At 37.6% G+C, this 25,325-nt stretch overlaps 1 protein-coding gene across 2 annotated transcripts; it reads left to right on the top strand.

Annotated features, from left to right (window-relative positions):
• Positions 1-6,862: 6,862 nt before the first annotated feature.
• TMBIM4 (transmembrane BAX inhibitor motif containing 4) lies at positions 6,863-25,098 on the top strand. Of its 2 annotated transcripts, none has more exons than XM_059936426.1 (7): positions 6,863-7,039; positions 14,885-14,993; positions 16,358-16,463; positions 17,719-17,752; positions 20,082-20,199; positions 24,245-24,290; positions 24,827-25,098. In XM_059936426.1, the coding sequence occupies exons 1-7, from the start codon at positions 6,943-6,945 to the stop codon at positions 25,031-25,033; spliced, it is 717 nt and encodes a 238-aa protein (XP_059792409.1). In that variant the 5' UTR covers positions 6,863-6,942; the 3' UTR covers positions 25,034-25,098. The 2 variants fall into 2 exon arrangements, with proteins under 2 accessions (XP_059792409.1, XP_059792410.1); XM_059936427.1 differs by having other exon boundaries at positions 24,841-24,920.
• Positions 25,099-25,325: the final 227 nt, after the last annotated feature.

Raw genomic sequence — 25,325 nt, 5'->3', positions numbered from 1 at the left:
TCAGTTATCTAAAAATACTAGTGTAGCATTAGCCCTACAAAGTCATATTGATACCCAACTAAAAACGGAAGTAGATGAATTAAAAAATGTTCTAATAGGAATAGGGAATCAAGTTATGGCTTTAAAATTAAAAATGCGTTTGATTTGTCATGCCAAATATACCTGGATTTGTGTAACTCAACATTTATATAATGATTCACAATGGGATTGGGAAAAAGTAAAAATGCATATATTAAGTGTATGGACTGATGGACACATTAGCCTTGATATTCAGAAGTTAAATGCCGAAATACAAGCTATTCAAGAGGCCCACCTGGACGAAGATGGACCCCAGAATTTGATTCAAGGATTATTAGATCAACTACAAGGGCTAAATCCGATACAATAGATTCATGGAGGGCTCTCAGGCCTGATATCAATTTGTGTACTACTTTTGTTGGTGATCGGTTTATTACCTTGTGTTGTTAGATTTGTAATGGGGCGCTTCGCTGTCTTGCGTCAGGATGTTCATGGCTTAAAACTACATTATCAAGCTTTAAAAAATAATAAAAAAGGGGGAAATGTGGTGGCCCCCAAGCTGTAAGCTTATTCAGCTTTCTGCTTTCCGGAGAACTGCTTGTCTCTTTCTTGGTATACACTCCTGACGCTGCGGTATTGAGCGTAAAAAAGGAAAATGGCTTGCGGCCAGTTTCGTTCCAGGTGCCTGCTCTGGATCTAAGAGCCCCTGGTTGTTCCCCAGAAGAAGGACGTGCTGCCCTGAGGGGGAAGTCTGTATCTCCAAAGAACAGCCCATAAGGCATGCTGACGCATAGATAGTGGTGCATAGATAGTGGTGCATAGATAGTGGTGCATAGATAGTGGCGCATAGATAGTGGTGCATAGATAGTGGCACATAGATAGTGGCGACAGAATTATGTGGAAATACAAGGTTTACTGATTTGTTGCCTAGTGTTCGTTCCGTGCTGAACCTATATATACATTCATGCTCTTTGAATAAACTTGCCTTGCAACCATCAGTTGTCTTGGCCCTTCTGACCCCATACTGGTGCTTTTCAGTTCCTTACCCCTCACCACCAGGAACTTCTAGCTTTCTGCAGCCGGTCTGCGGCATCTAGCCTAGCTTTCTCCCAATCCATTTTATTTCCAAATTAATCTACATTAAACAGAGATTTCATCACATTACTTCCTTAGTGACTCTCTATTACATAATAAAATCCTACTATTCAAGTTTCTCTAAAGTCTGTTTCATGGTGGTTGTGTTCATTTCTACCTCTAGCCATGCTTAATGCCTGCTTTTCCTCCCTCCTTCTAACATTCTCCCCATTTCTCAATAACACTCAAATCCTACCTATTTAGATTCAGTGAGGGTGAGATAGTAGAGCACCTGCTATCACAGAGCTAAGTGCTTTACACATGTTGTCTCCAACGTTACATATGTTAATACTCCAGCAAATCCACAGTTTAGGTGTTCTGATTCTTAGTTTACAGTAGAAAAAAATCTAGGCCTGGAGATATAAGTTTGGGTGCTTGAAAGTTAGTGAGTGATTGAGCTAGGATTCAGACTCAAATTTATTTAGCTCTAAAAGCCCATGCTCTTTTTCTGTAATTCATGAGATTTGTAAACCTCTACTGTTCTGGTCCCTAAACTTGAGTTGTAGATAAAACTCTAAAGATTAAAAAAAAATTTTAAGATAGTAGCATCTTAAGTCTCTACTTCCTTCAATGTCGAACGCAGATTATTATCTAAAAGCCAAAAAAAAAGAAAAGGTTTTCGAGTCAATCTAGGAATAGGATAGAATTATTATAGTCTGGGAATAATCTAGAAGAGATTTTAGCCTGTAGTTGGTAGAACAAACATATTAAGTGAAAAGGAGGGGAGAAAGAAGAAGAGACAGTAAGAAAGAAGAGGAAAGATGCAGGAAGAGGAGAGATGCAGATAGGTCTTTAAAACCACTGAAATTTGTTTAGATTAGTGACTTTATTTACAAAGCACTTTCTTTGTAATTGCAGCTTTAAAGGAATAGAGGAGGGAATTCCCTGGTGGTACAGTGGTTAGAGCTTTGTGCTCTCACTGCCAAAGGCTGGTGTTCAATCCCTGGTCGGGGAACTAGATCCCACAAGCCGTGTGGCCAAAAAAAACCAAAACCAAAAACAAAACAATACAAAACCCAACAACAACAAATAAACTTGTTCTTGAAAATATAAGCTTAAAAAAAATAGAGGATACTGAGTTATTGGATTCCATATCTGCAATTAAGTGCTTTATTGTCATAAGATAACTTTCTTATCTAAACTGAGAGGGAGCAAATAACTTTTGTCACTTTTAAAAACACAATTTAAAAATTTTAGTATAATACACAAAACAGTACACAACCCTCAGTATAAACAGCTTGCTACATTATCACAAGTAAACATATGTAATCAGCCATCCCAGAAGTCCTTCTAAGTGCCTTCTCCCAGTTCTTATCCCTTCTTACTCCCCAAAGATAATTTCCTGATGTCTAAGACCACAGGTTAATTTTGCTTGCTTTTTAAAAATTAATTAATTAATTAATTAATTATTGGCTGCATTGGGTCTTTGTTGCTGCGTGCGGGCTTCTCATTGCGGTGGCTTCTCTTGTTGTGGAGCACGGGCTCTAGGCGTGTGGGCTCAGCAGTTGTGGCTCGCGGGCCCTAGAGCGCAGGCTCAGTAGTTGTGGCACATGGGCTTAGTTGCTCCGTGGCATGTGGGATCTTCCCAGACCAGGGCTCGAACTCGTATCCCCTGCATTGACAGGCGGATTCTTAACCACTGCGCCGCCAGGGAAGTCCCCTTTTGCTTGCTTTTTAACTTTACATAGAATCTCATAGTGCATATTCTTTGTATTTGGTTTCTTTTGCTTAACATTAGGTTTGTGAAGTTCATTCATGTTGTATATAGTAGTAATTTTTTCATTTTCATTGTAGAAACTATGCAATTATATGAATATACCACAATTTTTTAATCCATTTTACCAACAGTGGTCAGTTGGGTTGTTTCTAGTTGGTCAGTTGGGTTGTTTCTATATCTTTTACAAATATATGTATGCATTTCTGTTGAGGGTATGCTCCATGTAGAAGTGGAATTGCTGAGTCATAGACCTTGTTGTGTATGTTCAGCTTTGGTGGATATTGGCAAACAATTTTCCAAAGGGCTTTCCCCATATACAGTCGCACTAGCAGAGCCAGCTACATAATATGTGGAGCCCAGTGCAAAATAAACATGCGGGGCCCCTTGTTTAAAAGGCAAGGAGAGGTCCCATTAAATGTACTAAAACAGAAAGCTTTTTTGTTTCTTTTGCAGTCTCTTGACTTGCCATGATTTTTTAACTTGCTATTTAATGTCATTTTAAGTAAAGAAAAAAATATCATTTAAAGTTATTAGCACACGTTTTACCATTGATCTTTATATTGTGCAATGCCAGTTTTTTTTGTTTTTTGTTTTTGCAATGCCAGTTTTAAATGCAAACTCATGTGTGGAATCATCAAACTTACATAATTTGTATTTCATAGCTTGTACATGCTTATGTATTTCATTCTTACTTCAACTGTGGAAAAGCTGCATGAAATTAACTCAAAATGTTTTTATTTCATTTCCTGATATATGCACGATCTACCAACACTCTCTACCTTCAGCTTCCGGATAAGGATGGACTAAAGGGAAAAGAAACTATAGTTGTGCTATCTCTCTTTCCTTCTGTATCTTCGTTTACAGTGTAAGTGGTTGGCTAATGCTGGGAAGTAACACAAATTTTAAAAGTTATGATAGGATTCCTTTGTCATTCATGTTTCTTAGAACACCATTCTTTCTGCAAAGTAAGTTCTGGTTGGTAAGGAAAGCTTGGCCTCTTTCAGCTGTCTGCACCGTCCCTCCCTTTCTCTTTACTAAGCTGCAGATGTAACGCATTTATATTGTACTGTTTTGTTTTGCTTTTTCCTTTTTTTTTTTTTTTTTGGCCATGCCGTGAGGCTTGTGGGGTCTTAGTTCCCCTACCAGGGATTGAACCGGGCCCTCGGCAGTGAGAGCACAGAGTCCTAACCACTGGACCACCAGGGAATTTCATCTTGTACTGGTTTTCAATCTAGCCTAACTCCCATGCATTACAGGTCTAATAGAATTCTGCACTAATGGGGCTGCCTGAATGCTAAATGCAAATGGTTGGCAAGGAAGAGTGTACACACTTATATATTGTGTGTAACTCTTCTGCTCATGCTCCGTTGTGCTTTCACCTATAAAACACAAGTTCAAAGGAAAAATTATGAAGAATTGCAAAATGGCGACAGTTGAACATTAAGTCAAATGCAAGGTCCTTCTGAAAGCAGGGCCCTATGCAATTGTACAGGTTACATGCCTATGACGCCAGTTCTAGTTTAAGAGTTCCAGTTAATCCACAACCTTTTCAACACTTGGTATTGTCAACCTCTTAACTTTAGTCATTTGGTGAATGTGTAGAGATATCTCATTGTGGCACTGATGTGCATTTCTCTGAACATTGAGGGTAAGCATCTTTTTATATGTGTATTAGTCATTTAGTGTGTGTGTGTGTGTGTGTGTGTGTGTGTGTGTGTGAGTGTGATGCCTGTATGCCTATTTTTCTGTTGGCTGCCTGTCTTTTTTCTTGATTTGTAACAATTGTTTTTATATTCTGGAAAGAAGCATTATGTACATTACATGGGTAGCAAATATCTTCCTCTGTTCTGTGACTTGCTTTTACTCTCTTATAGTGTATTTTGATTACTAGAAGTTCCTCATTTTAATATAGTTTAGTTTGTCAATCTTCTCCTTTGGGGTTAACTGCTAGCTTGTATCTGGTTTCAGAAATCTTTTCTTTCCTCCAAATCATAAAGATATTTTCCTATATATCATCTTCTCAAAGTTTTATTGTTTTGTCTTTCACATTTAGATCCACAATCCATCTGAAATTTACTTTTTGTAAATGGTAAGAGGTAGGAGATCAAACTTTGCTGATGGTGCTTTTAGTGAATAAGACAATGGGTTTGGACTTTCCTGGTGGCGCAGTGGTTAAGAATCCACCTGCCAATTCAGGGGACACGGGTTTGAGCCCTGCTCCAGGAAGAACCCACATGCTGCAGAGCAGCTAAGCTCGTCTGCCACAACTACTGAGCCTGTGCTCTAGAGCCCGTGAGCCACAATTACGGAGCCCACAAGCCACAACTACTGAAGCCCGCGTGCCTAGAGCCCATGCTCTGCAACAGGAGAAGCCACCGCAATAAGCCTGTGCACTGCAACGAAAAGTAGCCCCCGCTCGCTGCAACTAGAGAAAAGCTGGAGCGCAGCAACAAAGACCCAACACAGCCAAAAATAAAAAATAAATAAATAAAATAAAATAAAATAAAAGCAAAAGAGTATGACATTAAAAAAAAAAAATGATGGGTTCCCAGTCCAACTCTGGTTAGTTCTATATAATAAATCCTATTATGACTTTGTATTAAAATGAGTAATGTGTTTTTGAAATGCCTGTAAAATCATAAAAGGTAAGTTTTTTTTGCTTGTCTTTATGGAAATGAGGTTAGTTCCTTTTTTTCGTTATTTATTTTATTTTATTTATTTATTTTTGGCTGCATTGCTGTGCATGGGCTTTCTTCTAGTTGTGGTGAGTGGGGGCTACTCTTCTCTGTGGTGCATGGGCTTCTCATTGCAGTGGCTTCTCTTGTTGTGGAGCAGGGGCTCTAGGCACGCAGGCTTCAGTAGTTGTGGCACGCGGGCTCAGTAATTGTGGCTCGCGGGTTCTAGAGCGCAGGCTCAGTAGTTGTGGTGCACGGGCTTAGTTGCTCTGCAGCATGTGGGATCTTCCTGGAGCAGGGCTCGAACCTGTGTCCCCTGCATTGGCAGGCAGATTCTTAACCACTGCGCCACCAGGGAAGCCCAGAGTTTAGTTCTTTAGACAAAAGCTTCCAATAATATCAAGTTTAAGGATTTAGTTTCAGAATAGACCGTTCCACAGCTATTCTGAGTTCTACTTGCTAAGTCTTTTGAGTGTTATGGTTAAAGTGAGGATGGCAAATGTGGGTGTATCAAAGTAAATGCGTCAAAAAAATTCCAAGGGATCCTGGGATGATATTACTCTGTGTATATCTACACCTCATCTTTGTACTGGAATGACAGCAATACCATGAATATTCACTCTGATCCATCGTGTTTGCCACCATCATTTCTTTTATTAGTACAGCAACATCCCTTCTTCCCTGGCTGTGGTCATGACTCTACAATGTATTCTACATTTGGCAGACAGTGATCTGGCCTTTATCTATTCAGCCTCATACTTTGCCATCTGTGCCCTACTCAAACTGAGCTTTGCTCCCTGCTCCCCGCCGCTTTGCAGATGTTGGTCCCTTGAGAACCTACCTACATCACTCCACTCTTCCCTGGTTGGCTCCGACTTGTCTTCCAGGATTAAACATTATCTCATTAAGAAAGCCTGGTTTATAGAAAGTGCTCAATAATTTTAGGGATTGTTATTATTAAAAATAGTGTAAATAAAATCAACTATACTTCAATAAAAATAATGTAATTAAGTGTCTCCCTAGTGTGATTATTGACAGAGTATATGAATGAGATGGGTATTTGTTGAAAGGAAGGATGAATGCGACTTCGCTTTTATCACTTTTAGCAACTGTCCAGGTCAGAAGATTTAAGAAGCTTGTGGAGGAAAATCTGAGAAAACCTTCACTTCAGATGACGCCGAGAATGTAACTCGTTTTCTCTCCCACCCTCATCTGAAGCCATCTCCTTTTTCTCAGCCTAACTGAAGTTTTGAGGCGAGATCATCGATTAGTTGGGGCTTGGCTCGGCCGCAGCCGCTCGGCTAGTTGGGGCTGGACCGCTTCCTCCGGAAGTGGCTTGGAGGCTGTTGTGCTGGCGTCGTCTCAGCTCGGAAAGGTGGTTGGGTGTGCCGTTCGGACATGGCGGACCCTGACCCTCGCTACCCCTGCTCCTCCATCGAGGACGACTTCAACTATGGCAGCTGCGTGGCCTCCGCCAACGTGCACATCCGAATGGGTACGTCGCCGGGCCCGTCCCGGCCGCCCCTAGTCAGTCCCGCCGCGCCGCCGGCCTCTGAGGCGAGCATCCTCACCGGCCGGGCTCGGGGGAGAGCGCCGGTGTCCTGGGGTTCAGAGGGCAGACTTTCCTTCTCCTGCCGGCCCCGCCGGCTGGGAGGAAGAGCGTTCTCCCTCCGCAGGGGCTCAGAGGGAGAGGAGGTGGTCCCCCAGCTGTGCGCTCAGAAACCTGAACCCATCGTGCCTTAAATCCTGTCTTCGGTGGAGAAGGGGACAGTTGAAAACCTCAGTAGCCTGAATGTGGCATCTTTCAGTTAAGAGAAACCTAGGGTTATTTTTTCGGCTAAAATAAGTTTATTATGTGATCGTCGTGACTTACCCGTGAATGGAGTTATCTGCTTGGATGTTTTTGGTTTAGGGGGTGTGAACTTGTTTCCAGGTTCCATGTCCTTGTCTTCTTTGCTGGATTGTAAGAACTGTGAGGGCAGGGACCGTATCTATCTTGTTTACTGTTTTCTCTCTGCAGGACGTAAAACTCAACATAGGTGTGAGTATTGTTGAGGCAGTTGCTGGGAATGGAAGTTTCCTAGGTCAGTCAAAATGCCATGTTAGTTATAAGTTATTATGTAATATCCAGCGGGTAGAAATTATTTTGAATTTAAAATGCTCAGCTTCATGTAAGTGGAATTCATTGTCCGCTCTAGTTCAGCCAATTGATCACAGAAGCTGCAGCAGATTTTCATCCTATCCGGCAGCTGGAACTTATTCTGGGAGAGGACTTATGAAGCGCTCTCGCGCTAAGAATCTTGATCTGTGTTTCTGGAAGTGAATTTTGGAACTATTTTGGCAATAGAACTCAGTTTTTTTAATAAAAAAAAATTTTAAATTGTGGTAAAATACATACAGCATTAAAAATATAGCATCTTAACCATTTTTAAGTGTACAGTTCAGTGTGTAGTGTTAAATATATTCACATTGTTATGCAACTAATCACCAGAACTTTTTCATCTTGCAAAACTGGAGCTCTGTACCCATCAAACAACTTGCCACTTTCCCCTCTCCCGAGCCCCACCGCTCTACTTTTTTGTTTTATGAATTTGACCACTCTAGATAACTTCATACGAGTGGACTCATACAGTATTTGTCTTTTTGTGACTAGTATATTTCAATTAGCATATTTTCAGGGTGTGTTCATTTTATAGCATGCGTCAGAGTTTCCTTTTTAAGGCTGAATGATTTTCCATTGTATTATTTGTATATGAGGAAAGTACAATTTTCCATTGTATTACTTCTATTATTGCACCCTCACCAACACTGAGATCATCAAACTTTTTAGTATCTGGCAATCTGGTAGATCAGGGGTTGGCAAACATTTTCTACAAAGGGCCAAATGGTAAATATTTTCAGCTTTGTGGGTTCTAAGGACATTGTGGCACAGCTCTGCCATCGTGGTGCAAGAGCAGCTATAGAGGACACACACGTGACAGTGTGACTGTGCCCAGTAACGCCTACAAGGTCAGGTGATGTGCTGGGTTTGTCCCTTAGCTGTAGTTTACTGACTCTTGTTGTGGGTAAAACATGTTATCTTATTTTAATCTACATTTCTTTAGGTGAGTGAAGGTGAGCGTGTTTCTTTGTTTACGCAACTTTATTGGGCTCCCTACCAATATTAGGGATATAGAAGTAACCAGATACTATTTCAGTTCTCTAGAGTTGTTATTTGGGTGGAGGAGAAAGGGAGATAGACCCTAAAGAGTCAAGCAAACAAATAGACTACTAACAGTGCTAAGTTCCCTGAAGAAAAGAAACAGTGATGGAGTAGACACTAGGGTCTAGAATAGCAGCAATTTTAGTTCAGGAACGGCCAGGAAAAGAACTCTTAAAGGAGATGGCAGTTGTGTTGTATTGGAAGGAGCTAGCCAGGTGTATTAGTTATCTATTGCTTTATTAAAAATTACCCCAAATTTTAGACACTTAAAACAACACATAGTTATTACCTCACACAGTTTCTGAGAGTCAAGAATCTGGGAGAGGTTTAGCTAGGTGGCTCTGGTGCAGGGTGTCTCGAGAGTCCACCCAAGCTGTGGGCTGGGGCTGCAATCAGCTAGGGCTCAACTGACTGGTCTGGAGGATCCGCTTCCTGGAAACCTCATTCATGCAGATGTTGACAGAGGCCTTAGTTCTTTGCCACATGACCTTTCCATAGGCTGCATGAGTGTCATGGGCATGGTGGCTGGCTTCCTCAAGAGCAGGCAATCCGTGAGAGACCATCGAGGAAGCTGCAGTGTCTTTTATGACCTAGTCATGGCAGTCCCACACACCATCACATCTTCCTTATTGTATTTATTAGAAGCAAGTTCCTAAGTCCAGTGCACATTCAAGGGGAAGGTATTTAGGCTCACCTTTTGAAGATGTGTCAAAGAACTTACAGGCATATTTATTTCCCTCTGGCTACAAATTACTTTTCTTTCTTCCACATGCAAGCTAAGACCCTCCAAAAGTCTTATCCTACCATAACATTAGCTCAAAGTTCAGAATCTTGTCATCTAAAGGTATGGATGAGGCTCCTTGGGTATGGTTCCTTAAGTATAGCTCCTCTGAGTACATTTCCTCTCAGACTCTGTGGAACTAAAGAATTTTTTAATTACCTGTATCCACACACCCAACATTCAAAGGTAAGATAAGCATAATTTTGTGGTATTTTTGCCAATAAAATTCTTCAAAAAACTTTGTGGGTCTCCTGTGATTCTTACTGAGGTTCACTCCATTAAATAAAAGCCACACCCAAATGTGTTAGAGTGAGTTTTGGCTGAGACTGATGAGTGACTATTTCCTCAAGCCTCTCAGAAGCCCTATTGTTTGAATGATCTTTTCTGAAGTACAATGTTGGATATTTGTGAGGTTTGTTTTGTTTTCTTTTCTTTTTGGCCGCGCCACGTGGCATGCGGGATCTTAGTTCCCTGACCAGGGCTGGAACTCGTGCGCCCTGCAGTGGAAGCAGAGTCTTAACCACTGGACCGCCAGGGAAGTCCCTTTGTGAGGTTCTAACAAAGGATTTTATAATCACATGCTGTGTCATCTCTTGCATTTTAGTATGAGCAGCGAGAAGGCAACAAGTGCATGCTCTGTCTGGAAATCTCCTTACTTTGATCACTGCTTCATTAGGCACATCTTCTACTTTCCATGTTCCCACAGGTGACAGTGTTGCTAAATTTTTTGCCAGTACATAACAAGGATTCTGTTTCCTCCAGTTTCCATAAGATTTTCCTCTCTTTAAGTCCTTACCCACAGCCTCCGTAAAGGCGTCATCCTTCTATAGTTTCTTCAAGGCTCTTTGAGCTTTTACCGCAAAGACCTACCCACTTCTACCCACTACCTGGTTCCAAAGCCTCTTCCATATTTGAGGTTTTTGGTACAGCAGCATCCCACTTCCAGGTACCAAAATCTGTATTAGTCTTTATTGCTGTGTAACAAATTACCACAAAACTTAGTGGCTTGAATAAATGTTTATTATCAGTTTCTAGGAGCCAGGGAGCTGAGAGATTCTAGCTCAGGATTTGTCATAGGTGTAGTCAGGGTGCTGGCTGAGGCTGCAGTCATCTGAAGTCCTGACTAGTGGTGAAGAATGCGCTTGCAGGAAGGCTCACTCACATCACTGTTAGCAGAAGGCTTCAGTTTCTCACTGGCTGTTGGCAGGAGACCTCACTTTCTCATGGATCTTTCCAGAGGGCTGCTTGAGATTTCTCACAGCATTGGCAGCTGGCTTCTCCTACAGTGTTCATTCTCAGTGGGGACAGTATTGCCTCCAGGAGGGTGAAAATTGGTTCCTGAGGTGGAGAGCAAAAAATCTCAGGTATTTCAATGGCTTGTAGCCTTCCAAAGAGTTGTGATACATAAACATATGTACAGTATATTTGTGGCATTAAATTTTTTTTTTTAATTTGGCCATGCCATGTGGCTTTTGGGATCCTAGTTCCCCGGCCAGGGATTGAACCTGGGCCCTCAGCAGTGAAAGTGTGGAGTCCTAACCACTGGACCGCCAGGGAAGTCCCTGTGGCATTAAAATTTTATTGGAGGTCTATTAGGATAAAAACGTTCAGAAGGCTTCTTAGATGGGCAATGACAAAAAAAAAGGTTGATAAACGCTGCTCTAGAGCAAGTGATCTAAGAAAGAGCAAGTAGGTATAGCCATATTGCCTTAAAATTTTTTTTATTGAGGTATAGTTGACAGGTGTTGCCTTTTGTGACTTAGAAATAATACACACTGCCACTTCTGCCTTATTCTTTTTGTTAGAAGTGAGTCACTTGAAGGGAGTGTCAAAAGTTAAACCATCATTTCATGTAAAGAATGATAAGGGCATTTCAGGCAGAGGAAACAGCAAGGGCAAAGGCCCAGAAGCAGCAAGGATTTGGCATGTTTGGGGAACAGAAAGGTGGCTAGTGAGGGTAATACATGGTGAGGAAAAGGAAGAGTAGTATGAGATGAGGTTAGAGACGTTCCATATCATGTAGGGCCTGTAGGCCTCATAGAATCTTCAAAATTTTATTCTAAGTTTAAGGGAAACCATTAAAAGTAGTTAAGCAGGGAGTCACGTGATACGGATTACTTTACAAAAAGATTGCTGACAGCTGTGGAGAATGGGTTGGGACTACAGGTGGGACCAGTGAAAGCGTAGAGCCCAATTAGAAGGCTGCTCTAACAGTCCAGGTGAGAGATCATAAGACTGGAGAGGCTGCAGAGGAGACCGAAGAGGTGGTCGACTTTGCAGGTGGAAGCTATGGTAGTTGTTGATGGGTTGGGAAAAGGGAGGGGAATGAGAGATGACTCCTACATTTTTGGCTTGGGGGATGTTGGTGCTGGTTACAGATTGGGTAGAAATGAAGAGTTCCTGGTTTAGCCTGTTAAGTTTGAGTAGAAAGGGGAGAAGTAGAAGGGGAGAAATTAGGACTCAAAAAAAAAAGAAAAAAATTGAAAGATTGCTGTTTGGCTTGTTTTCTTTTCATATCAGATCTTCTATTTTTCCCTGTGAACTGCGTATGTATATCTTTTGCCACTTTTTATGTTAGTTATTCAAAATGGGTGTCAGGTGTTACTTTTTGTGAGATTTGATTTAAGTTCTCGTTTTTGAAGAGTATAGAAAAGCTGTGATCTAGAGTATCTGCATAAGGATTATTTTTATGATGAATTTATTGGCTTAGCATAGGTTTCTTTTTTTTTTTTTGATTTATTTTATTTTTGGCCGCATTGGGTCTTCATTGCTGCGTGTGGGCTTTCTCTAGTTGCGGCGAGCGGGGGCTACTCTTCGTTGCGGTGCGTGGGCTTCTCGTTGCGGTGGCTTCTCTTGTTGCGAACCACGGGCTCTAGGTGCACGGGCTTCAGTAGTTGTGGCTCGCGGGCCCTAGAGCGCAGGCTCAGTAGTTGTGGCGCACGGGCTTAGTTGCTCCGCGGCATGTGGGATCTTCCCGGACCAGGGCTTGAACCCGTGTCCCCTGCATTGGCAGGTGGATTCTTAACCACTGCGCCACCAGTGAAGCCCCCTGCATAGGTTTCTTTAAAATGTTTTTCTATTACAAAAGTAATAAATATTTATTGGTGATATATTAAAAAAACACAGATTAACAAAGAACTGAACATGGAAATCACCTTCAGTCATACTGCCCAAAGAAAACCATTATTAACACCTTCACTTGTATTCTTTCAGTCTTTTATCACATATGCACTTGTGCACACGCACATATACAAATAAACATTAAACACACTGTTTTGACTGTAGAACAGGTCCATAAAATGTTAAGGATTAACATTGACTTTCACTGCTTAACTGAGAATATATATTATGTGCAGTGGATTTGAGTTACATAAGGTACATTGTAGGGTATCAAAAGTAAAGAATATGATTTTTTTACAGTCCAGAAAATCCCTTGGGGGAATAATGGTTTGACCTTTGGCTTAGAATTAAATTTGCGGAAACATAGCCCAAATAACATTGTCTATGGCAGATTCTTTGCTTTTGTGAAAAAGGCGGAAACGACTTCCCAAAGCTTGCAGACATCAGGGCCTTTTTAAGAAAGTAAATTGTAGATTGGTTGTGGAAATGAACACTATTTATCTCCTTTTTGTTCAAGATTACCTCTGCCAAAGTGGGACTGATTCTCACTGTGAATCAGTGACTGATTCTCACTGTGACTGTGAGTCACTGGTTACGATATACGTTCATTAAAACCTGTTTAAGACATGAGGAAAAACTCACTGTATGTTTTGGAAAGGGTGCCAGAAGGAAACACTGATTAAGATTTAATTGCGGGGCCTTTAAGAATTAAATCTTTAGTATTTATGAAAATTCCCTTATTCTTATAAAATATTTATTACTCGATATTTGGCAGACATGCCGTCAAAGCACTTCATCATTCCTTGAGGAACCAGGTCTTTGGTAGGAATTTTTTTCAAAGAGAACATTTATCATATTCGCCTTGTCATGAGAGTCAAGAGACAATATCACATCTTTTGTTGGGTAAAAGTCATTCAGTAGTGTTTTTCTTGCCTAAGAACAATGCTCTATAGAAGTTGTGTGGCTCCATTATTGTTTCAGAATAAGACCTTTTCCCTGACTGGCATTAATTCCCTCACTTTTCATTAATTCAATATAAGTTTATTTAAAAGCAAATAAAATTTAATGAGTATTTATTTTGTGCCAACTCCTTGGCTGGGTGCTAGGAGTATAAAAATGAATATTATCCTATTATTAGGGAGCTTTTTAGTCTTTATAGTCTAATAGTGAAAGACAAGTAGACTTATCACTATAAAATAAAGTGACTAGAAGTATATTTAGGGTCCCTTGGGAACATGAAGAGGAACATTTAATTCAGACTGGGGAACTGAGAAAGGCTGAATTTTTTTTTTTAAACATTTATTATTTATTTGTTAGGCTGCGTCGGGTCTTAGTTGCGGCCTGCGGGATCTTATAGTTGTGGCATGCAGGCTCTTAATTGTTGCATGCCAGATCTAGTTCCCTGACCAGGGATCGAACCCAGGCCCCCCTGCAGTGGAAGTGCCGAGTCTTAACCAATGGACCACTAGGGAAGTCCTGAGAAAGGGAGAATCTTGAAAGATGATTAGCAGTTTGTTAAGGAGAAGTGGGAACTGTTGTTAATGTTTTATTTCTGAAGCTGGTGGTGAGTTGGGTGTTCACTGTATCATTTATGACGTCTGTAGCTCAGAAGACGTTAATAAGTATTTTTAGATCATTAGGCCTTGGAGTTGATATATGGATGTCGGTAATATTTTGAAAGTAAGAATTTCTTATATAGAAACTAGAGGTAAAGGTACTAGAAGTGAGAAATAAAAATAGGTGAGTGAAAGTAAGTTTAAATATTGTTTGCCTTTTATGGAGAATTTCATTTTGGGGAAACATTTGTATTGCTTGGAAATTAAGATTTCTCTTTTAATTTTATATCTAACCATATGCTTTCTATTCCTGCTTTTCAGTTTCAACATAGCTTCGTTCTTTAAAATGTTCTGTTTTTAATCTTTTGCTTTGTTGTATGTTTTACAAATATGCATTTAATGTTTTCTTTTTATTTTGATGAAAACATTTGTATTCTGGACCATTAACTTAATTTTTTTTAAGCTCATGCTTCCTGGAGGATAGTTATCACTTAATATTTTTGATATTTTGGGAGGCGTTTTTGTTTTTGTTTTTAGTTTTAGTTACAGATTGCATTATTTGGATTAAGATTTAAAAAAGAATTCGTATAACAATTTAATGTTTCTAAGAAGAAATTTGATCTTGCTGTTCTCTGATAAATGCTTAAGAAAATAGTCATGTGTAACTTTTTTCTCTTTCAGCCTTTCTAAGAAAAGTCTACAGCATCCTTTCTCTGCAAGTTCTCTTAACTACAGTGACATCCATGTTTTTTTTATACTTTGATTCTATACGGACATTTGTTCATGAAAGGTAAGGTAATGACATGGTTCTGAATCATTTTCAGCCGTTGCATATCACTGAAAGGGCATAATATGAGCAGTTAGTTTTTTTTTTCTATTAACTTTTAAGTTTAGAACGTAAAAAAGGTTTATTATTAACTCTTGTAAATAAGTTTCGATAAGGAAAATGTTCTACAATATGGTATTTACCTCTAAACTTTTTAGCTTAATTTCATAGGGTTAAATCCTCATCTCCTGGAATAGTATTAAGAATTTTTAACTGTGTATGCAGTTTTTTTAAGTCTTAGTTTTTTGTGTGTTTATTAGACTTATGCCCTGTCCCCAAAGCCCAAGACAGTGCTTGAAAAGTAAAGGTACTTGAAAAAAGTTTAACTTACCTTAGTGTTGGTTCACAGCTAGGAAAATTTCACTGAAAAGTTTTCAAAGGAGTTCCATATGATTCATCCCTAATTTGTTTAAGATCTGACCTCCAAAATAATTATTTCCACGGCTAAAAGTAATATAGGTTCTTTATATTAAAGGAAAGGAAAAGTAGAGAATGAATATTTTCTTAGAAGTCGATAATTTCTATTCTCCCTTTACGAAAGGGGAATCTTGAACTATAAGTTTGCTATTTGGAGTAAAGTTCTTTAATTTAAATTACAGCTATATAGTAAATACCCTAAAAAAAGTAGTTAGGTATAAAATTGGTTTATTATTTAATAGTTTTTATGTATTGTATTTTAGTTTAAAAAAGCAGTATGCTAATTGCAAAAATTATTCAAGTATGTTAGAAGTTCATGAAGTAAAAAGGCTAAGTCTTCCCCATTCATTGTGGGGAAGATTCTTCTTTTTGTTTTTTTAAAATTAATTTATTTTTGGCTGCGTTGGGTCTTTGTTGCTGCTCACGGACTTTCTCTAGTTGCGACGCATGGGGGCTACTCTTTGTTGCAGTGTGTGGGCTTCTCATTGCAGTGGCTTCTCTTGCGGAGCCTGCGGGCTTCAGTAATTGTGGCATGTGGGCTCAGCAGTTGTGGTTCACAGGCTCTAGAGCGCAGGCTCAGTAGTTGTGGTGCACGGGCTTATTGCTCTGAGGCATGTGGGATCTTTCCGGACCAGGGCTCGAACCTATGTCCCCTGCATTGGCAGGCGGATTCTTAACCACTGCGCCACCAGGGAAGTACCTGTGGGGAAGATTCTTTGTCTTCCTGCTCCTCCCCATCTCACAGTCCTCAAATTTACCCCATGGAAAAATAATTTCTTTTGACAGTTTGGTGTAGATCCTTTCAGATTTTTTTTTCCTGTACTTTCACAAATACATAGACAAATTTTATTAAATTGCATAAGACTGTAGTATTTTTTAACTTGAGAATGATTTAATTTTTTGTCTTTCAGTCCTGCCTTAATTTTGGTGTGTGCCCTTGGATCTTTGGGTTTGATTTTCGCCTTGACTTTAAACAGACATAAGCATCCCCTTAACCTGTACCTGCTTTTTGGATTTGTGAGTACTTTGGCAATATCTGTTCCTTTAACGTTTATTCCTGAGTTTTAAATTTATTTATTTAATTGAATGCATATACATGTTACAGTAACAGAACGAAATTAATGAGTTTTTTAAAAAAATTCAAGGCTTTACCTTTATGATAATCTTCTATCAGATAAAATCTAACTAGAGTAAGCATGTAAAACAAAGATATGTAATTAAGGGGAAAGAGAAGCTAGAGGATGAAGCTCAATATCCCTAACTCTTATTTAGGATATGAGTTTAGCTACTTTTGACATGGCTTAAACAATGACAAAATAACAATGGCTTAAGCAAGATGGTTTACTTCTCTTTCATATAAAAATCTGAGTGACTGTTTAGGGAACTTCTCAGGGGCCCATTCATCTGCTATGGTTCAGACATTTCTAAAGTGTTGCATGGTATAAGATAGCTCACCACCATATCTACATTCTATCCATTTATTTAAAAAAATGAAGAGAGAAAGGAGAGAGCAAGCCTTTTTGCTTTTTGAAGTTGTATGCCTCTCTGCTCACATTCTGTTGACTAGAATATAGTCTTGTGACCAGATCTAGCTGCAAGGGAGGCTGAAAAATGTAATGATTAATCTGAACAGTTGTGTGTTGAAGCAAAAATTCTGTTACTAAGGAAGGAAGAAAGAAAAAAAAGAATATTCAGAGACAGTTTCAAGACTCTGCCACACCAAAGTACTACTTAAATATTTTATTCTTCTTGTGTTTGTTTGTGTGAGGTAGTGAGGTTTTTATAAATGTGCATATGATTTGCAGTTTCATTTTTATTTACATTGTAGTGAGTGAGAAAAATAGAATTTTCTGTATTACTTTTAGAATCTTCCTGTTACAGATATGAAAAATCTAGTTGAGTTCAAGGAGTAATGGGATCACAGTTAGAATCTAAATATTCTCACAGGAGTTCCCTGGCGATCCAGTGGTTAGGACTTGGTGTTTTCACTGCCGTGGCCTGGGTTCAGTCCCTGGTCAGCGAACTAAGATCCTGCAAGCTGTGCTGCACAGCCAAAAAAAAAAAGAATTCTGAATATTCTCACTTAATACATTGAGGTCTCATTTTCATTATGGTGGGCTTATTATCTGTCCCATATACTTCACAAGGCTGCTCTGAAGCTAAAATGAGATCATGCATATGGAATCACATTGAACTCCTGGAAATTAGAACATGTACATAACATAGTATAAATTTTACATGCACCTATGTAATTTCAATTTCTTTTTCTTAGACACTGTTGGAAGCTTTGACTGTGGCCTTCGTTGGTAAGCCATAATTGTGCTTCCATATGTTACAGTAACTTTTTAATGTGGGTAAATGTTTTGGATAAAAACGTGTTTGGGGCTAAAGCTTACCATCATGGAATGTCATATTAAAAAATATGGCATAGGATGAAGAATTCCTAAAATATAAGCAAAAATTAAATGTTTATGTAGTTAACTGAGTTTAGAGGAAGTGGAAAAGAATTAGGAAAACAATAGGAATAAGAACAATATTCATTTTGTTTATCCATTTGTGAAAATAAGACAACCATAGCTAATCTTTTCCCTTATTTAAAGGGAGCTTAGAAGAACTGATAACATGTTTGGAGCCATGTACTTTCATCACATAAGCTCAGTATCTCAAATTGTCTGCATTGAACTGTGCTTTATTATTATATCCTCATATTTTATCAAGCGGCACTACAAGAAACTGTTCATTTCTGTTTTGTATTTTGTGTTAAATATATATTTAAAAGGAAGCATCTGTTATAGTTACTTGATGTACTCTATGTAATGCCTCAAGTAAAAAGTTTTGTGATTTATTAACAATAAAAATTCTGATTGACTCAAAATGATTAATCTGGCATACCAAAAAGATCAGAATTGACTATTACTCTCAATAACAGTAAATTGTTGATCCTTATTGTTAATATATTTATCTCTTCCTATTTTGTCATTACTGTTTTTAACTTTTTTATGCCAGTTTTATTGAATCTATTTTTTGGTAATTCATCTCTTTTATAAAAGAATCAGAATATAAATAAATAATAATAACAACTAAAAAAAAATAGGATTGAAATTTCTCAGCATAGAAAGGAAGTATTATTAATATTTACTTATTATTAGTGTTATTATCTGTTAATGTTACTTACTATTAATGTTACTATCAAGTCCATCTCTGTCGTCTCTGGCTCCCACCATTTGTAAGGGATGTAGGAGAGAGATTTATTTCAGGGTTATAGGAATCCACCTAATCTTACACTGAAATTTCTAATGAGAAGCAAAAGTGATTTCATGGTTTACCTTTTCTTTGTTCATCTTCCTAACCCTGTAATGGCATAAGTAGAGAAAGTCCAATTAGTTAGCATTTAGGAATAGAAAGAACTGGATAATTAATCCCCCTCAAATTAAAAATTACTTAAATGGTTTTGGGTTCAAAGTACTTAATTTCCTTTAAAGAGGTTATAATTTAGTATTCTGTTAAAATGTTAAGCAGTTGTACTACAGTAGCCATAGTCAATCCAGATGGTCATTCTAAAACTTCAGAAGGGAATTCGATATATATTCAGTAAACCCCCAACAACGTACTCCAAGATAATGCAGATTTGGATATAAAGCAATTAGTGGTTGGTTTCTGTTCCCTATGGTGTTGGTAAACGGCAGACAGCCCCAGACAGCCCCAATATTTTTCTTGCCTGGGAATTCCCAGCCAGCCACAGGACCCAGAACCATCCCTACTGATATATATATATATTTTTTTTCAACTTTTTATTTTATATTGGAGTATAGTTGATTAACAATGTTGTGTTAGTTTCAGGTGTACAACAAAGTGATTCAGTTATAGATATACATGTATCTATTCTTTTTCAAATTCTTTTCCCAATTAGGTTGTTATAGAATATCCTATTGATATTTAAGCCAGAGTTGACAGTCACCACTGTCAACTATGGTGATAAACTGCAGTGGGGACAGAAATGGGTGAGAATCATTTCACCATATCCCCCAAACTCCTAAACCAACTAGCTGTGTGATATCTCTCTAGTCATTTCTTTAACTTCATAATAACGTGACCCCTTATGTTGTATATTTTGGAGCCTGTTTATTGCACTATGGGTGTGGTTTTACTGTACCAGTATTGAAGACTGAATAAAGAATCTTTCCATAATTGTTTTTATTAGCAAGTAGTACAGGACAAAATAAGGCATTTCTGTTATATGACAGAAAAAAAACTTTCTTTTTTTACATCCTCCCATACACTAATATTTCTTTTTTTAAAAAATTGAAGTATAGTTGATTTATAAAATTTTATTAGTTTCAAGTGTACAAAGAAACCAATACTTTTTTTTTTTAACATCTTTATTGGGGTATAATTGCTTTACAATGGTGTGTTAGTTTCTGCTTTATAACAAAGTGAATCAGCTATACATATACATATATCCCCATATCTCCTCCCTCTTGCGTCTCCCTCCCACCCTTCCTATCCCACCCCTCTGGGTGGTCACAAAGCACCGAGCTGATCTCCCTGTGCTATGTGGCTGCTTCCCACTAGAAAAAAACTTTTATATTGAGTATGTTTATATGTATTTTAAATCACTGTTTTGTAATTTTACAGTTACCTTCTATGACGTGTATATTGTTCTGCAAGCTTTTATACTGACTACTGCAGTATTTCTTGGTTTGACTGTATGTACTCTACAATCTAAGAGAGATTTCAGCAAATTTGGAGCAGGGTAAGTTATATATATCATGGTTATGATAGATAAGTATATTTAGTATTACCTAGTTTTGAGAGAAGTTCTATACTGTTAGCTTTGGATACTTTAAAAATGGAGGGTAATGAGAGGTCATCCCTTTGAGTACTAGGGCCAGGCCCTACTCTCCCAGAGCATGCTAGGAGATGGAAAGTGGCTTTGAGTCTTTTGCTTCCCCCGTATTGAAAGGGAAGTGAATGCGAAAAAATTTAAGCCTTCTGGAGAGGCTAGGCTTGCATGCTTTATAAATGGTATGAAATTTACCTAAATTATTTAGATCTTTGTCTTAGCATAAATGTTACCAAATGTTACCATCTACATCTTTGTGGCAAAAGCAAGGTAATTGTGACCCAGGAGTCTGCATGAACTTTAAAATCTTTTTGATCCATCTAAATTAACCTGTATCATTCTTCAAACTAATTAATATAGGGAATGATCCTTTTTATACTAGGATAATGGTACTGTATCACCCTCACCTTGATAAGAATGCATAGACTCTTTCCTCAGTTCACAATGGCCTTCTGTTGGCACATAATCACTCAAACACTTTCTGTTCTTTTTCCGGTTACAACACTAAAAATTTACAAGTGGTCTAGTTTTACAAAACTTTCTTTCCTCCCCCTTTTTTTCTGGTAATCCAGATTACCATAAGTCTCTATGTGGGTAAAATATAGTTGGTCAGCCAACACTGACAATTGTACAGGATGCTTATAGTTGTATTAGAATGGAGTTTGATTTAGGGAGAGGCAACATTATTTTTCCTTTCCTGTCTTATATGTATGTTGGCGGGGGATGTTTTTTATATATTTGTATGTTATATATGATTTATGCTGTATATGTAGTTTCTCTCTCTGCTTCTTCTTCCCATCCCAATCTCCATATGCACCCCTTCCTCCCATCCACTCTACTGTAGTCTCTAGAACTCCTTATATATCTTCCTTATATTTTAGCCTCTTCAGAATAAATTCTTTCTTCTTCCTTATCTCAGCTGAAAGTCGATTCCTCCCTGAGAACACTGCTCTCTAGCTGCTTATTCCCCAACACCCTACGTTGTTTGGGATGGGGGGTTAGTATTGAAAACTGCTTCTGTCCCCTAATGCTCCTTTCATTATTCCTCAGCCTGCTGGACATTCATTGCTTTAAGGTTTATGCTGTCTGGCTGTATGCTTCATACTCTTGCTCATTACTGTTACTCATTCCCTTTTTGGTCAAGCCTCCCTCATGCTTTAAAGATGTTAGCATCAAACTGCATTTTAGGCCCATCCATCACCTTGGCTTCTTGATATCTCTGGACCTCTTCTACTTAGGCAGCTTTCATCTTCCTGCCATGTCCACATCGTAGACATCACATCGTAGTGATTGTCATCACTAGGGGTTGTTCCATTGCTGAAATCTTAAATATCAGTGTCTCATTTTCTTTATTCACCTTCTGTCCTCTATTTCTTTCATTTCTTTATTCCCACAACACCTGTCTCCTATGCCTGTTCTTCAGCTACTGCTATTGCTGTTATTAAACCACTCTTCATCTCAGACCTAAGAGTCGCGTGTCTTCTACTTAACATCCATGAAATTCTGCCAGACTAACTTACTAGCTTACAAGTAGGTAAAATTTCAGTTGGTTTACAGTTCTTCATACCACCTTCCCCATACTCCTTGGTGCAGAAGCTTTGGAGTTTCCCTAGGGTTTAAGCATGAAAAAGCAGGTCCTGAATCCTTTTCAATCCTGAAGGATCTATATGGTGAGGTGGCAAGATACATCAGTCTAACTTAAGTATACCAGATGTATCCAAGAAATTCGGTGGCCATTCCAGCAAGAAAACTGAGAGCTGGAATCTCACCATGCCCTTGATTCACCAAAGTGGATTATAATACTATGTATGTTTAATTTCTGATTTAATTCTTGTTAAAGAACATATTTTATATGATTTCAGTCTTTTGGCATTTATTGAGATTCATTTTATGATATCTTGGTAAATGTTCTTTGTGTACTAGAGGAGAATGTATATTTTGCTGTTGTTAGATGGTGTTTAATAAATGTCAATTAGGTCAAGTAGCTTGATAGCATTATTCAAGTCTTCTGCAGGCTTACTAATTTTCTGCCTGCTTATTCTATCAGTTAATTTGAAAGTGGTGTTGAAATCTCCAACTACAAGTATGGCTTGGTTTGTTTCTCCTATTAGTTCTGTAAGTTTTGCTTCATGTTATTTGAAGCTCTGTTTTTATATGCATAAATATTCAGGATTGTATGTCCTCTTGATGATCCCCTTATCATCATGAAGGGGTTATCTCTGGTAATATTCTTGCCCTAAAATCTACTTTGTTAAGATAGCCACCCCAGCTTTCTATTGATTGTGTTAGCATGGTATATCTTTTTCCATCCTTTTATATTTAGCTTATTTGTGTCTTTAGAGTTAAAATCGTTTTCTCACAGGCAGCGTATGGTTGGATCTTACTTTTTGTCAAATCTGATCATCTCTGCTATTAATTGGCTTGTTTAGACCATTTATATTTAATGTGATTATTGATATGGTTGGACTTAAGCCTACTGTGTTGCCACTTGTTTTCTTTCTGTTTGTCATATCTATTCTTTGTTACTTTGTTTCTTTTCTCCTCTTTTTCTTTTGGATTATTTAATTTCATTTATCTCCTTTATTAGTTATTAGCTGTAGTTCTTTTAAATAGAGCTTGCTCTAGGTTTTACAGTACACATCTTTAAATCATCATAGTCTGCCTTCAAGAATATACCATTTCATGCACAGTATACTTAGGTTGCTTCTCTTCTACCTTTGTGCTATTGTTGCCATAACTTAGTTCCACATATGTTATAAACCTCATGATACATTATTATTATTATTTTTGCTCTTTTATTTTTAAATCTTTGATTTAAAATATAGACAAAGCCTTTTATGTTCACCCACATATTTACTGTTTCTGTTCTCCATTTCTTTGTGTAGATCCAAATTTCCGTCTAATATTTTTCTGTCTGAGGGATTTCCTTTTAACGTTTCTTATAGTGCTGGTCTGTTGGTGTCAGCTTTTGTGTGTCTGCAAAAAAATCTTCATTTTACTTCTGTTTTTGAGAGTAATTTTTGCTGGTGCAGAATTCTAGGTTTGGGTTTTTTCTTACTTTCAATACTCTAAAGATGTCACTCCACTGTATTCTGGCTTGTGTAGTTCTGACAAGAAGTCTGCTTTTTTATCTTTGTGCCTCTGTACATAATATGTCTTTTATCCCCTAGCTACCTTTAACATTTTCTTCGTAATTTTCAGTAATATGATTAACATTTTCAGTAATCTGATTATGATATTCCTTGGTGTGTTTTTGTCATGTTTCTTCTGCTTCTTGGATCTGTCAGTGTAAAGTTTTAATCAAATTTGGAACATTTTTGGCCATTATTTCTTCAAACATTTTTATATTCCCCTTCTTTCTCCTCTCTCTTGAGACTCCAACTACATATTTGCTAAGCTTCTTGATGTTGTCCCACAGTTCACTGGTGCTCTGTTCATTTTTTTTTTCTAGTCTTTTTTTTCTCTAATTCATTCTGGTTAGTGTCTGTTGCTGTTTTCAAGTTCAATAATCTCCTTCAGTGTCTAAACTGTTGTTAATCCCAGTCACTCTAATGGATATGCATGTTCACAGAATAATTTGTTATTGTTATTTGTTTAAAAATGCAATTTTGTTTCATTTGTTCATTTATAGATTTTCTAGAAGTTTTATAGCTCTAGAATTAAAACACTTCTAATGATTTTTAGCTTATATCAATATTTATGTTCCAATTGAAAACTTTAAAAATGATACTCTTAACTAGTTTTGTACACCATAAAAACAAATGTTGAATAGATACCTGTTCTTTCCATTTCTGGGTGTTCTACACTATTCATTGTACAGTAAAGAATTCTTACATTTCAATTATTCTTTGGCAAATATCAGGATGGATTTATTTCTTCAGAAAATGTTGAATGGGTTTACAAAGTTTTTTGGTTAGGAACAATATTCTAAATTATTAATATTTTGTTTTTATAGACTATTTGCTACTTTGTGGATTTTGTGCTTGTCAGGAATCTTGAAGGTAAGTTGTTTTAGGATGGTAACTTGAAATATAAATAATCTCAAAAAGCTGTAAGAAGCATCTTATGGTCAGACACTTGGTTATAATTATCTGGGAACATTTGTATGTAGAATGATTTTTAAATGACATTTTAAAAAATCAAGGTCTTATGCCAATATTATTGATTGAAAGGAAGATGAATGAACAAATGAGTTAAATTACATAGAAAGAGGCCCTCACTTGTAATTGCTAACCTTCAAGTGGCACGTGTAATTCTGAATAAGAAATATATTTTAAATTATTTATATTCGGAATGCTACTGTTCAAAGTCAGGTGGGTAATTTAATAAAAGGAGGATATCCATTGGTTTATCCATTCACCCTTTCATATAACAGTAGTGGACCTGCCTTGCCTTTTTCTACTTTTAACATTTGTATTCAAAGTTGTACAGAATTATTAAATACATATGTAGAATATGTAACTTAAGAGCAAGTAACTTAAGTATTCTTAATGCTGTTTTTAAATATAAAATTATTATTTTAATCTCTTGCCTATAGTTATTTTTTTACAGTGAGACAGTGGAATTGGTCTTGGCTGCTATAGGAGCCCTTCTTTTCTGTGGATTCATCATCTATGACACACACTCCTTGATGCATAGGCTGTCACCTGAAGAGTATGTACTAGCTGCCATCAGCCTCTACTTGGATATCATCAATCTATTCTTGCACCTGTTGCGGGTTTTGGAAGCAGTTAATAAAAAGTGATTGAAAGCAGTATATAGAAACTGATTCATTAAGTAATAAAGTTTGAGATATAACTAACTATTAAATACTTTTAAGATTTTATTTGTAAGCCATGTACTATATTATAAAGTATAAATCTCCTTTTACTAGGAGATTTTAATCTTATTTAGAAAGGAAAAAGTATAAAAGATAAATTCCAGCGAATTATTCAGTATTATAATAAAATTATATTAAAATGTTAATGACATTTCATTATAAAATGATATATTAAAAATTAAGGGGCTTCCCTGGTGGCACAGTGGTTGAGAATCTG

This window comes from Balaenoptera ricei, chromosome 10, assembly GCF_028023285.1.
Source record: "Balaenoptera ricei isolate mBalRic1 chromosome 10, mBalRic1.hap2, whole genome shotgun sequence".
Classification (NCBI taxonomy): Eukaryota; Metazoa; Chordata; class Mammalia; order Artiodactyla; family Balaenopteridae; genus Balaenoptera; species Balaenoptera ricei.
Note: the sequence above shows the minus strand (reverse complement) of the source record. Positions and strands in the feature narration are given on the sequence as shown.

Excerpts from the sequence above, each read along its gene's own strand:
- TMBIM4 (XM_059936426.1), top strand. The coding sequence starts at position 6,943 with ATGGCGGACCCTGACCCTCGCTACCCCTGCTCCTCCATCGAGGACGAC. Across the intron at positions 7,040-14,884 it reads CAACGTGCACATCCGAATGG|CCTTTCTAAGAAAAGTCTAC; the intron begins GTACGTCGCCGG and ends TTTCTCTTTCAG. Across the intron at positions 24,291-24,826 it reads GCTTGTCAGGAATCTTGAAG|TTATTTTTTTACAGTGAGAC; the intron begins GTAAGTTGTTTT and ends TCTTGCCTATAG.